This window comes from Oryctolagus cuniculus, chromosome 12 (genome assembly GCF_051225735.1).
Source record: "Oryctolagus cuniculus isolate XC-2025 breed Fujian yellow rabbit chromosome 12, ASM5122573v1, whole genome shotgun sequence".
In the NCBI taxonomy this organism is placed as follows: Eukaryota; Metazoa; Chordata; class Mammalia; order Lagomorpha; family Leporidae; genus Oryctolagus; species Oryctolagus cuniculus.
Genome location: NC_142878.1, coordinates 55,383,659 through 55,398,123, shown reverse-complemented (window position 1 = coordinate 55,398,123; position 14,465 = coordinate 55,383,659). Strand labels below are relative to the sequence as shown.

The window sequence follows — 14,465 nt, the reverse complement described above, 5'->3', positions numbered from 1 at the left end:
GTTGGGTTTAAGTAACTTTCTCAAGGTCACAAAGGTAATGAGTTGAAGTCCAAGCTTTCAAACTTAGGCAGCCTGAAACAGAGAATCTGTGTGCCTAGACACTATATTACGAAGAATGGAGAAAAATGGTAAAGAGGAGTAGGAAGACTAAATAATATTTTTTGGGATTGTGCTGATAAAGCTACTAAAACACTATTGAAATTTATGTGGAACACCAAGAAACCTGGAATAGCCAATAGTCAAAATGGTCTTTATTAAAAAAATATATTTTTTAAATTTAGGGTAAACACATTTCATGTAATTCATATATAAAGATTTAGGAACATAGTGATATTTCCCACCTAACACTCGCTCCCATGCACACTCCCACCATTCCTCCTCCTTTCTCTCTTATTTTCTCACTTAATTTTTACTATTATCTACTTTCAGTTTACTTTATCCTCATAAGATTAACCCTACACTAAGTAAAGAGTTTACAAATAGCAAGAAGATACCTATTTTCAAAACATAGCAAAAACTCCCAAATGCAAAAAAATTAAAAGAAATAAAAAAGAAATTTGTCAAGCATGCAGGAAAATCTGAATCTTTGTGCAATGCTACCATCAATGAGACAGACACAGTGAAAATCAGTGAAAGTTCTTAAAACAGTTAAACATAGACTTTCCTTAGCATCCCTGAATTCCACTCACTCAAAGCAATTGAAAACAGTTGTTCAAACAAAAAACTTGTACACAGACGTTCATATTATCAGCTTTTACAACAATCAAAGGTGGAAATAATTCAGATTTCATCAGCTGCTGAACAGATAACGGTGGTATATCCACGCAGTGGAATATTATTCAACCATTTAAAAGGAATTGAGACACACTTCAGTATGAGTGAACACTTTGTGCTAAGTGGGAGAGCCAGACACTAAAGTTCACACACTGTTTTGATTTCAGTTATGTGAAATACAAATAATAGATACATTTGTAGAGACAGAAAAATAGAGTAGTAGGTTTCAAAGGCAAGAGAAAGTCCTGGGGAGTGACTCCTCAGTAGATAAAGGGTAGTGATGAAATACTTTAGATTTTAATGGAAATAATGATTGTTCCATATTATGAATGTACTATGAACTGAATCATTCACTCAAAATGATTAATTTCATATTATGTGAATTTTAACTCAATAACAGAAATAATCTTCAAAATTAAACAAACAAAAACAATAAATGGGGCACATGCTATGGCATAGCAGGTAAAGCCACCACCTGCTGGCATCCCATATGGGCACTGGTTTGAGTCCCAGCTGCTCCACTTCTGATCCAGCTCTCTGCTGTGGCCTGGGAAAGCAGTGGAAGACGGCCCCAGTGCTTGGGCCCCTGCACCCGCATGGGAGACCTGGAAGAAGCACTTGGCTCTTGGCTTCAGATCAGCCCATCTGTGGCCATTGAAGCCATTTGGAGAGTGAACCAGGGGATGGAAGACCTTTCTCTCTCTCTCTCTCTCTCTCTCTCTCTCTCTCCCCCTCTCTCTCTTCCTCTCTCTGCCTTTGTAACTCTGCTTTTCAAATAAATAAATCTTTAAAAAAAAGATAAATGAGGAGATATAAATGAACAATATGGGTTAATCTTTTATTCTAAAAGCTTGGGTCAGCACATTTTTTTCCTAAAATGATTAATTTAGTTTCAATTTTCTCTTCACTTGATAATAGGTAAAAATATACTTTTGATTTAAAAGAATATGTTACAATTAACGCACTAAGTTTTCTCTTAGTTAAAACCCTTCAGGTTTAGTGTTATATAGAATTCAGACTAAAATTTAGTACAATGGAAATAATTATTAGCAATTCAATGATCAAAGACATATTTTGTTAGTATGTTGGCATTGCATTCTTGTAATACATAATACAATACTTATGATTAATGTTGTGTTTGGCATTTGTTCTGCTTGTGTATTTAATTTTCTAAAGGCATTTCAGGCATTTAGTATGTCCAGCATCAACCTATGAATAAAAAGACCACAGGACTGAATTAATGATTAGTAACAAGAATCACCATTAATGGCAGGTGAATCACAATCTCATGTCTTTATTTGTTACAGTAGAATATTGCATTTTCACAGTCTGGTTATAATGAACAAAATACATTAAAATGCTCAGAAGAGTTAGAAGCTAAACAGGCTTGTGAACTCTTCTACCTTATAGCCTTGGTATAAAAAGGAGGCAGTGTGTTGTGTTCTAGTGGTTACAGCTATGGACTCTGAAATCAGAAAGTAATTGGGAACGTTTGATGGAACTTACAATGTTTTTGTCAATACATGTAATTATTATATCATTTAATATTATTATCTATAAAATAGAGGTTAAATATGGATAAATTAGAAAAAAGTGTTTCCCAGAATGTTCATTAATATGCTTCTAAAATAATTTTGTTAGATTTTTATTTAATGAGCCTGTCAATAGCTGTTCCTTATTTTTACTTATATTGGTCCGAATTATTTCACAAATAGATAATAAAGTATCAGAAGCTAATTTTCCTTGAAGATATTATGCTGTTATATTTTATGAAATATAATTTTTTTATTTCTATTTACTTTCTCAAGAAAATTTCCAACCTTTTTCCCTTTGAGGCCATGGAATTCAAAGGTGGTATTCCCATGGTATATGACTGGGGACACAGATAGGCTGCCATGGGCGGTCACCAAAACCTGCTGGTAAGTTGTTTGCTGGAGATGGAGCAGTTGGGAGAAGCACTAGCAATGTAGCATCAAAGAGGGAAGCACTTCTTAAAGATTCAGTACGATTGACAACACTGCTTTTGGGCATCCTTTTTCTTTTTGGCCAGGTAAGTGGGGATGGAACAATTAAATACAATAGCCTACCAAAATCTATCAATTATTTTACTTATGCAGGCATTGTATGATACTTATACCACACTACTGATCTTCTCTCCCTGGTTCCATCTCGATTTCTTTTTCAACAAGCACTTACTGGACATCCATTCTCGTCAGTGTTTCCAAAAGAAACTTAAATTTTCATTGCTACATATGCTAGGTTGTATCTTGCTATACAGGGAAATATCTGGGACTTGATTGTATTAAATCATGTTTGAATAGAGACTGACAATGACCTTGAAAATTGGTTTTTCAGCAAATTGCCTCAGACCTCCCATATGTTGACGATAACTGTGAGAGCAGCAATTGATTTTTTTTTTTTTGACAGGCAGAGTGGACAGTGAGAGAGACAGAGAGACAGAGAGAAAGGTCTTCCTTTTGCCGTTGGTTCATCCTCCAATGGCCGCCGCGGCCGGCAAGCTACTGCCGGTGCACCGTGCTGATCCCATGGCAGGAGCCAGGTACTTTTCCTGGTCTCCCATGGGGTGCAGGGCTCAAGCACTTGGGCCATCCTCCACTGCACTCCCGGGCCACAGCAGAGGGCTGGCCTGGAAGAGGGGCAACCGGGACAGATTCCGGCTCCCCGACCAGGACTAGAACCCGGTGTGCCGGCGCCGCAAGGCGGAGGATTAGCCTACTGAGCTGCGGCGCCGGCCAGCAATTGATTTTTAATAGTGTTACAGTCATCAGTTTTCAATAGGGTTATGATGTAGGATGGATTCCTTACCAAGAAAACATCATTAATTATCCTTCCATTTAAATGCACTTGCATACCCACACCCGTCAAAGCACTCACCTCTCTCTCAAACTTACAACACGATGGGCTAAGATTTATAAGACATGGTCCATGCCCTCAAGAAGCTCCTAGACTTAGTAAGGGATCCAGAGAAACTGATTATTGAAAATTGCATTATGAAATAAGTAACGTAACAGGCTTGTGAGCGTGATGTGAAGGCATGATCTTTGACAAACTGATGCAAGAGATGAAATTCTGAAACAAGACATCAGCTCATTGAAGGAGATCGCGATCCCTTTAATACACAAAACAAAAATAACAGGTGAACCTGAGCAATCCTGGGAGGACAAGGAGTGTCTGCGGCTCATCACGTCCGTGAGGGGAGAGACTGGGGAGAGGGGCAGCTGACAGACTTCCAGAACTTTATTGCCGTTCTGAGACCTTCTGCAGGCAGAAGCACTAGGCTGTAAGTGGTGCGCAGGTACGAGAAGACCGAGGAAACACCCGCTCACTAAGCTGTGCTGCCTGCTTGCCTGTGAGCCTGCATGCCAGCCCTCTCGCTTGCTTCCATCCTTTCCCATGTCCCTCTGCCCCTCTTGTTCACGCCCCTTCTGTCATTCTCCCTTTGCCTTTCATCTCCTCCCCTACTGGTAACAATCAACTAGAAAGAAGTACATTGTAGAGAAACTGGCAACAGACTGCTCACCAATGTGAGCTTTACCTTGGCCACGAATTCCTCATTGAGAACATTTTGTGCTAAGTGACTGTTGTGAATTTTTTATGAGTAAGTAGGATTTATGTGTGTAAAACTTTGCTTCAGTTTTTAAGTGCTTATTTGAGTGTCCCTGAGAACCTTTTATGCAATATTTCAAAAAAATGAATATTAAAATAAAAAACAATGCAAAATTGTTTTAGGTCTTTGAAAAGATACAGAAATGTGAGTATAAACGTAGGACATTAATACTACATGTAAATCTGCTTTTTAGGATTTAACTCACAGCAATCCACAGTGTACATTCCTTGAGAGTATTTCTATTCAAACATAAATTTTTACTATAAATTCTCTTATTTTCTTCAGTTAAGTTGGAAACCTTTCTAGCTCTGTATATATGCAGCTATTTAATTGATTTAATAACTTAATAGTATTCTACTGTATAGATATATCATAATGTGATCAATACTTTCACTGTTATTTGACACAATAGCCACATTCTGTATGTACATTTGTTCTTATTCTAGTATGTCCAGAAATAGATTTGTACATTTAAAAGTTAATATATATTGGCAATTCATACTATCTTAAACAGTGTATAAGAGTAGCTTTTATTTTGAAACATTGAAAATACTGGGAATTCTTTCTTCCATCCAGCTCTAGCTCTGTCTGTATTTGTATCTTTCCTTGATCAAAACCAAGAAGGCACCTAATGACTGATAAGGTGGAACAATCAACCAACTGTTTACTGGCCATTGTTATGTGGTATTTTTCCTGTTTTGAGTTACCTGTACACACCTTCCCTTTCATTTTAACACTTTCTCCTCGTGGAGTTAATAAATTGGCCTTTTAATGAATTGTAACATTCTGATTGATAACAATATTTTCCCTTCTTACTGAACTATAATAGATGAAGAAACTTTTATTAATAAGGAATTTTTAAACAATTGGAATAAGAGAAATATAGAAGAATAAATCACATGTTTTTAAATACTGTCAGTACACTGAATGTACATTTCTTTCAGTTCCAGCGTATGTCTAGTTTGAAATACACACATTGCACTCTAAAATCCTTTAGATGGAGACTTGGCTAGTGGTCTTTCTCAGCTCACGTCCACTGTCATTCATCTCCACGACTGTGCTTCCCTGACTTCTTCAATCCTACTCTATTTCATCTGGTTATTTCCCATAAAAATTCCCATCTAGTGTCCTTGTTGGATGGCCTCCTAGAATCACCATGTGGTGTTTCCCTCAGGCTACAGTATCTATTCCATGTTTCCAGCATTTAGGATGTTTGATCCCCTATGTGGCCTGACTGCCTTCAGATCAGTTTTTGTCTTTAAGGTGTTTGTAGTGCTCCTGCCAGTTTATGCTGCTTTTCTGATGAGCAAGTGCAGCAGGAGCCCAGGTAGTGTGGAGTGGCACAGGGAGGAGTGAAAACAGACACATGGATGGTGTAGGGAAAGAGGAAAGCTTGGTGGTGAAGACACAAGTGGAGCACCCCCAGTATTCAATTTAGTATGAAATAAAGATTAATGCTGGTTGGTTGCTAAAATGGAAAATAATTTAGAAAGTCTATTAATGTTAGAAGCAAATATTGTAAAGATATCAGTAAATGAGATGGAACCCTTGAAAATATACTTGATCCTATTTGTATCCATCAGAATGTTATATGGGTCACAATGTCACATGCCATGGTATTCAGTTCATGTGTGGAACAATCAACAATGATGTGTCAGTGATTAAAGATAAAACAGTCTAGAAACTTATGTAAAGAAAATATTAAGTTAACATATCAGGCTGAACTTGGTTAAACTGATAATATTTGACCATCTTTTGATCTACTGAAACAGTAATTCATACAATTCAAATTAATAAATGCATATGTACAAATATTAAGAATTTATTGATAACAAAGATAAGCGTCTTTCTATTTATTTTCCATATTCATCTTTTTTTTTTTTTTTTTTTTGACAGGCAGAGTGGACAGTGAGAGAGAGAGACAGAGAGAAAGGTCTTCCTTTGCCGTTGGTTCACCCTCCAATGGCCGCCACGGCCGGCGCGCTGCGGCCAGCGCACCGCGCTGATCCGATGGCAGGAGCCAGGAGCCAGGTGCTTTTCCTGGTCTCCCATGGGGTGCAGCGCCCAAGCACCTGGGCCATCCTCCACTGCACTCCCGGGCCACAGCAGAGGGCTGGCCTGGAAGAGGGGCAACCGGGACAGAATCCGGTGCCCCGACCGGGACTAGAACCCAGTGTGCCGGCGCCGCTAGGCGGAGGATTAGCCTAGTGAGCCGCGGCGCCGGCTCCATATTCATCTTAAAACGTAGGTGTGCTATAGATTTTATCTTGCAACCTTCTCTTTCTTTTCAAATGTGTTTTATTAACATCTTCCATCTACTGATTTTTATGTCTATATATGTTATTAAATGACTTCTCCAGTTATATGAACAATGCATAGTTAAATTTTTATTATGAGTGTTTGTTATTTCTTATTTTTCTTTTTATAAACAATGGGTACAATAAGTGCCCAATAGCTTAATTTTTAGTTTATTTATTGTCAATAAACAGAGTAAATTCTTGAGGTAGGTCGTAGAATAAGCAAAGCTTTTCACTTCTGCTATCTATTTTTTTTTTTTTAATTTGACAGGTAGAGATATAGACAGTGAGAGAGAGAAAGACAGAGAGAAAGGTCTTCCTTCCATTGGTGCACACCCCAAATGGCCGCTACAGCCAGCACTGAGCTGATCCGAAGCCAGGAGCCAGGTGCTTCCTTCTGGTCTCCCATGAGGGTGCAGGGCCCAAGCACTTGGGCCATCCTCCACTGCACTCCCGGGCCACAGCAGAGAGCTGGACTGGAAGGGGAGCAACCGGGACAGAAACTGGCACCCCAACCGGGACTAGAACCTGGGATGCTGGCGCCGCAGGCAGAGGATTAGCCAAGTGAGCTGTGGCGCAGGCCCCTGCTATCTATTTTGAATGTGTCTTCTAGAAATGTTCTATCAATTTGCACCACCATCAACAGTGCATGAGCATGCCTATATCTTTATAGTCTCATTTATAAGAAGTCATCACCTTGTAAAACACATTGACAATTTGTTATTTACCAGGTTGTCAATGTATTTTATTATTTTATTCTTTTAAGATTTATTTGTTTATTTGAAAGTCAGAGTTACACAGAGAGGGAAGGAGAGGCAGAGAGAGAGAAAGGTCTTCCATCCTCTGGTTCATCCCCAGTTGGCTGCAATGGCCAGAGTTGAGCCGATCCAACCAGGAGCCAGGAGCTTCTTCCTGGTCTCCCACATGGTGCAGGGGCCCAAGCACTTGGACCAGCTTCTACTGCTTTCCCAGGCCATATCAGAGAGCTGAATCAAGAGTGGAGCAGCTGGGAGTCAATCAGTGCCCATCTGGGATGCTGGCACTTCAGGCGACTGCTTTACCTGCTACTGCACAATGCCGGCTCCATCAATGTATTGTAAACACTGCATGTTACACGTCTTTGATCACTAGTGTGTGGTTTACTTTTAATGTGATTATCTGGCCATATGGATTTCATCTTTTGTTAATGTCTTTATTTTAAATTTGAATTATCATACATTTTTCATTTATCTTATGGAAGAATTGATTTTATATTAAGTATGTCAATTTTTGTTTGATATTTTACAGCTATTTTGTATAAATTATTTACAATTCTTATATTTCTGTATAAAATAATTATACATATATCTACATATATGAGTACTGTATATATATATTTAGAATTATTTCTATTTTAATATTTTGGGTATTATCCTTGGTTTCTTCAATTATTTGTAAACATGAGTAATGTTTAGTTTTCCAAGCTAATTTTTGTCTAGGCATTCCTATACTTCCTTTGGGTTTCTGTATTTAACACTTAAAAACTCCAATACTTATTTACGTCAAGAGGCAAAGATCATTATTTTTGCAAGTGTCACTTGTTCCAGCATCCCTGGTTGAGAGTTTATCCTGCTCATCGTATGATAGCATTCTTCCCGATAGGTTATTGTGGGCTCTCTCTGACTCTTTCATTTCGTTCTTTACATTGTGACCATTTGAAGGAGAAATATTATCAAGCAATTGCTTATCATCCTTCAGTAACTCTCTGTTGCTCTTCAGATAAAGACCAAAATTCTTATCAGGGATACCACATCGTAAGGCTGTCCTGTCACTTCCGTCTGTTCTTCTGTCTGCTGGCCTTCCTGGTTCAGAGTGTTTACATGCTACTTCCAAAACTTGTATTGGTCGACTTTCCTTCATCAGCCTCTGCAAGCACCAGTGTGCTAAGTCACATCATCCTTAGAGCACTTTATTGTTTTCCTTAGAATCAGTCATCAACGTATGTCTGTGTTGATGGCTGTTTACTTAGCTTTGCCTGAAGTCACAATCAGTCTTTTAACTCAGAACCTTACACAGTTCCATGGGAAATTTTAGATGATTTTTAATTAATTTGGTGGATCTATGCGTACATGAATTTTCAAAATACCATGTGCTCATGAAACTTTTAATACAGATTTTAAAAATGATTGAAATTTGTTTCCTTCAATATTATTTCTGATAAATTCCCTTTATTCCTGTTTTGTTTTCTATCTCTTAGGTAATATCCTACAAAACCAATGTATGCAGTAAACTTCACTGAGGTTTCTGAATTTGTGTTCCTGGGCCTTTCTGCTTGCAGACCAGTGCAGCGTTTCCTCCTTGCCTTCTCTGCAGTGCTGTATGTAACAATTGTCCTGGGCAATGTTCTTGTTGTATTTACTGTGATGCTTGATCCTCATTTACATTCTCCCATGTACTTCCTTTTAGGAAACCTCTCGTTTATTGATTTATGTCTGTCTACATTAACGGTTCCTAAGATGCTTTCTGACTTGTACTCTGATAAAAATACCATTTCCTTCCAGGGATGTGTCTTTCAGATATTTGTTCTTCATGTTCTGGGTGGGTCTGAGATGGTGCTACTAATTGCAATGGCCTTGGACAGGTATGTGGCCATATGCAAGCCCCTCCACTATCTGACCATCATGAGCCCTCGGATGTGCATTTTGCTTTTGTCCGGTGCTTGGGTTGTTGGTTTCCTTCACTCATTGGCTCAGTTAGCTTTTGTGGTTCATTTGCCTTTTTGTGGTCCTAATGAGATAGATAGCTTTTACTGTGACCTTCCTCAATTTATCAAACTTGCCTGTGCAGACACCTATAGAATGGAATTCATGGTAACTGCCAACAGTGGGTTTATTTCCACAGGCACTTTCTTCTTATTGATGATCTCCTACATCTTCATCCTGGTCACTGTATGGAAACGCTCCTCGGGTGGTTTGTCCAAGGCCCTCTCCACCCTTTCAGCTCACATCACGGTGGTGGTTTTGTTTTTTGGGCCATGCATCTTTGTCTATATGTGGCCATTTCCCACAGTATCAGTGGATAAATTTCTTGCCATTTTGGATTTCATGATTACACCAATTCTGAATCCTGCCATATATACCTTGAGGAATAAGGACATGAAGACGGCAATGAGGAGACTGGTTAGTCATGTACTGAGTCTGAGGAAAATTTCCTAAGTAACTTAGATCACAAGTGCTGTCTTCTGACAGCTATTCTGTAGACACAAATGCCTAAGAATTCACACTGTCAGAGACAATTAATTTTCCTTAATCCATCAGCTCAAAAAACTTTTGGTAATTCATTCCAACTCCATGACCAAGAATTTAATTATATATTTACTTATTTATCATCAACTTTACATAGTTTTATGACTTTAAAATACAGAAAATGCACTTTTTCCTGTATCCCACATTTTGACTTATGCACTGAATAAATTGAAAAATTTTTAATGAATTTCAGCCTTCAGTGCTATATTTGTCATACTGCTAGTATATGTAGTTATATATTTTCGATGGTCACAAGGTTGAAAAGTATTAGAATCTAAAGAGAATAATGGGTTTGAAACAGTTTTTGGTAAGCAAACTGGTTCACATTCTAGTTGAATAAAGTTTGCCATTTCATTTCCTTGTTTTAAACTATTATTCATATTAATAAATGTACATGATTATACATTTTGAATTATAATTCTTGAAAGAACTTAAATTTAACGAGAAATATTATTATTCATATATGCAGAAAATAAGGAATATGACAAAGGAATAGTTTGACAGTTAGTATTACTAACATTACTAAAGGAAAAGTTACTGTCCCTTGCAAGCTTGAATTTAACCATTCTCTTAAATGTGGTATGGAAGGAAAAAATTAAGGTTTTAGGAACAGCACTCAGGCAAAGAAAGTAGAGATATTATGGAAGAAGGAGCATTGCTGGACAAGATCTTCTCTGAGAGCTGATCTTTGATTAGGTGATTAAGTTAAAATGAGGCCAACACACAAACCACAAACATACACAAAAAGTTCTCTGACTAAAAATACTGACCATTGATCAAAACATGTATACACTGAAGAACACCCAGATTTTCTATGGGCTATTGAAATCTGAACCTTACTGATGCTGATTCTGGCCAAAGACAGAGAAAACCATATGATAATATTCCATCATAAGTTACAGGTCTCTAAACCTGCAGACCAACACAGGAAAGAACACGCTGAGTGAGAAATTCAAACCCCATGATGGAAATGGCTAAGAATATCAAACTTAAAAGCAAAAACTTATTTAACACAGGGCAAAATTTGAAAGAACAAAATTCATTTCAGAAGTGAAGAATAAATTGCAAGGTATCCCAAGGAATATAATGATCCAAGTTGCAAATAAGTTCTAAAAATGAAAAGAACCAAGAAAATTAACTCTAATTAAAGCAGAGATAAAATGAGATCAGAGTCAAAGTTATATAGAACCAGGGAAATGATATCCATTGTATGCATTATTTTAAAATGAGGCTATTCAATAAAACTATTGTTTTAAACTTTTTCAGTGTCTTAAAAGAAAGCCTTCAACATAATCCAACAGGTTATAATACACTTGGAAAAACTTGAGAAATTGAGCTCAGTTTGTCAATTACAAATGTATCCTAGTAAAATTACTAGACACTTAGAATGCCATTTCTTCTGCATCTTCTTAAAAAGTTCAAATATTCAAATTGGAGAGAAAATCAGGTTGACATCTGATTTATTGATAATTATATATGAAAAGAGGCAATAATGGAACCACATTTTCAAGAAACTCTAGGAAATAAAATGATAGATAAAATTTAACACACAGGCAATCTGTTTTTAAAATCTATACCATAAGTATAGAAAAAAATTTTTAAGGGTGTCAGCTTTTGAGAAAATTGCACATATAAGTACTACCTCAGGAATCCAAGCTACATCCTATCAAGAGTTATTTAGGAAAGTTCCCTACACTGGTGTTCAGAATTTAATAACACAAACCAAAGTAAATCTGCACGTGAAAGAATAGTAGTTAAATGTTAATTGACCAATGAAACACACCACATTTTAACGAGGAGGGGCAAGGGTGGAACAGAAAAACAAAAAGAAAAAATATGTTGATTTCCTCATCAGTAACAGGTATGAGTCAGAGGATATTAAAAAAAAAAAATCTGGTTACTCAAATAATGGAAACTTGTGTTTTTTTCCTAAGTGGGAACTAAGGATATTACAGAAAGGTAAACACAAAAGTTATAAAATTTGATATCGAAATAATGTACAATTCAGACTGGCATTTACAATAGTGGTTAAGATGTCTCTTGGAACTCCTGCATCTCCCCTCCGGAAGCCTTGGTCAAGTCCTGGCTCCACTGCTGATCTCTGCTTCCTGCTGATGTATCCTCTGGGAAGCAGATGACTCAAGACTTGGGGTTCTGCTATGCACATGGGCAACCCAGACTGAGCTCGGGCTCCCAGCTGAGGCCTGGTCCAGGCCTGGTTGCTATATGAGTATCTGAAGAGTGAATCAACAGGTAGAAGATCTCTCTAACTTTCTGTCTCTCTGCCTTTCAAATAAAATGATGATAAATAAAAATACAAAATTAAAAAGAGCAAATAGAGATAATATTATGAAATACATGTAAGTAGAGTAAAACAAGAAAAACAATAGAACATTTTTTCATATATACATGTAACTGAAAGCATCATATTTTTCATCATAATACATGTCAAGATTTTCAGTAAAGTAAAATAAAATGAAAAATTTAACATCAACACAGTGAATGTACAAATTATAGAACTTATTAAAATACAGGATTATGTAGAGTAAAAGTCACAGTATTCATTTGTTTTATTTAATAGTCCTAATTTATTATTATATTCACATTAAAAGTTTGGAATAGTTTGTATATAATATAGTATGAAAGAAAACAGATATTATTTTTTTCCTTTTTTTTTTTTTTTTGACAGGCAGAGTGGACAGTGAGAGAGAGAGACAGGGAGAAAGGTCTTCCTTTGCCGTTGGTTCACCCTCCAATGGCCACCACAGCCGGTGCACTGCGGCTGGCGCACTGCGCCTAGCGCCTATCCGAAGGCAGGAGCCAGGTACTTATCCTGGTCTCCCATGGGGTGCAGGGCCCAAGGACCTGGGCCATCCTCCACTGCACTCTCTGGCCACAGCAGAAAGCTGGCCTGGAAGAGGGGCAACCGGGACAGAATCCGGCACCCCGACCGGGACCAGAACCCGGTGTGCCGGTGCTGCAAGGCGGAGGATTAGTCTAGTGAGCCGCGGCGCCTGCCGAAAATAGATATTATTTTTACTAGGAATCTAGATTTTCCATACAAGAGAAAGTAGGCATAATGCAAAAAAATTTTTTTGAAAAACTTATAGCATTGAATCTTATCGAACATTTAATTTTTAAAATTATTTTTAAAATGTAATTAGTTGAAAAACTAAGTTTCTATTAATTAATAAATTTAATCTGTGAGTTCTGATTCATAATATTTGGCACTGAATATTAACCATATATAAAAAAAGAAAATGAGAAGAAAAACCACACAACAAAAATAAGCATATAAAAATATTGATATTTTATTTTATATTTATAAATTTAAATATTCATTTATAGTAACATTATATTTTAAAATATAAAATATCATATTATATATTTATATTTAGATGTGGATTTAACACATTAAAAATGTGATTAATTAATTAAACTATAGGAAGGAGGATATGAGCAGAGAACTAGAAACTAGAAAAATGAACTAAATGTAAATTTTGGAATTCAAAAATGTAATGTCTAAAATTGAGAACTTTGTCAATGAGTTGGATTAAAAATGTATGAGTTGGAAGAGAAAGAAAAAATACATTCTTGTGTGACACTTTTCTCAGTTTGGGAAACTTCTCATCTATTATATCTACCAGTATCACCTCTTTATTTGCTGTTTTCTTGTAAAACTCTAGTTGTACTTATGTTAGATCATTTTGACATCTCCTATATAGCCCTCATGCTTTCCTCCCATTTTATTTATATTTAAAATATTTTTCCTTCAACCTACGTATATTTAATAATGAAAACATGAATCTTTCACTAGTAGGCTTTCATTAAAGTAACACAAAAGGTTTTTCCCCATATGAAAGAAAAATTATCCCAGAGGGAATTTCAAAAGGGTTAGAAGAGAAAAGAGTTCATATGTGCTTAAACTTAAAGGTCTATAAAGTCATAATTATGTTTTTTGGCCTAAAAATGAGTGCAGAATTATAATAAATAGCAATTATAACAAAACCACAAAAATGTAATTTATAAGATCTTAGGTAATTGAACTGTCTTGGAATTGGTACACAGATAAACATATAATTTACGGGCCTACCATACCCCAAACAGCATAGTATGGGCAAAATAGTAGACATGTGGACCACTGAAACAGAAGAGAAATCCCCAAAGTAAATCCACGCATTTTCAGCCAACTTATCTTTCACAAAGGTGCTACAAACACTCCTTGGAGAAAGGTCAGTTTCTTCAGTAAATGGTGCTGGGAAAACTGGACTTTCACACAGAAGTTTGAAACAAGACCCCAGCCTTAAGCCCTATAGGAAAGAAACTTAAGTTGAATCAAAGACCTAAATGAAACTGAAATGAATGGATGAGAAAATTTGGGAAACACTTTTTGATGTAGTCATACATAATTAATATTTGGATGAGATCCCCAAAGAAAGAGTAGTAAAAGTAAAAATAGACAAAAGGGATTATATCCAACCA

At 36.7% G+C, this 14,465-nt stretch overlaps 1 protein-coding gene across 1 annotated transcript; it reads left to right on the top strand.

The window, feature by feature from the left end:
- Positions 1-8,954: 8,954 nt before the first annotated feature.
- On the top strand, positions 8,955-9,893 carry LOC100345870 (olfactory receptor 4F15-like). Its single transcript, XM_002718021.5, has one exon. It carries the CDS (start codon positions 8,955-8,957, stop codon positions 9,891-9,893), a length of 939 nt encoding a protein of 312 aa, XP_002718067.4.
- The last annotated feature ends 4,572 nt before the right edge of the window (positions 9,894-14,465 follow it).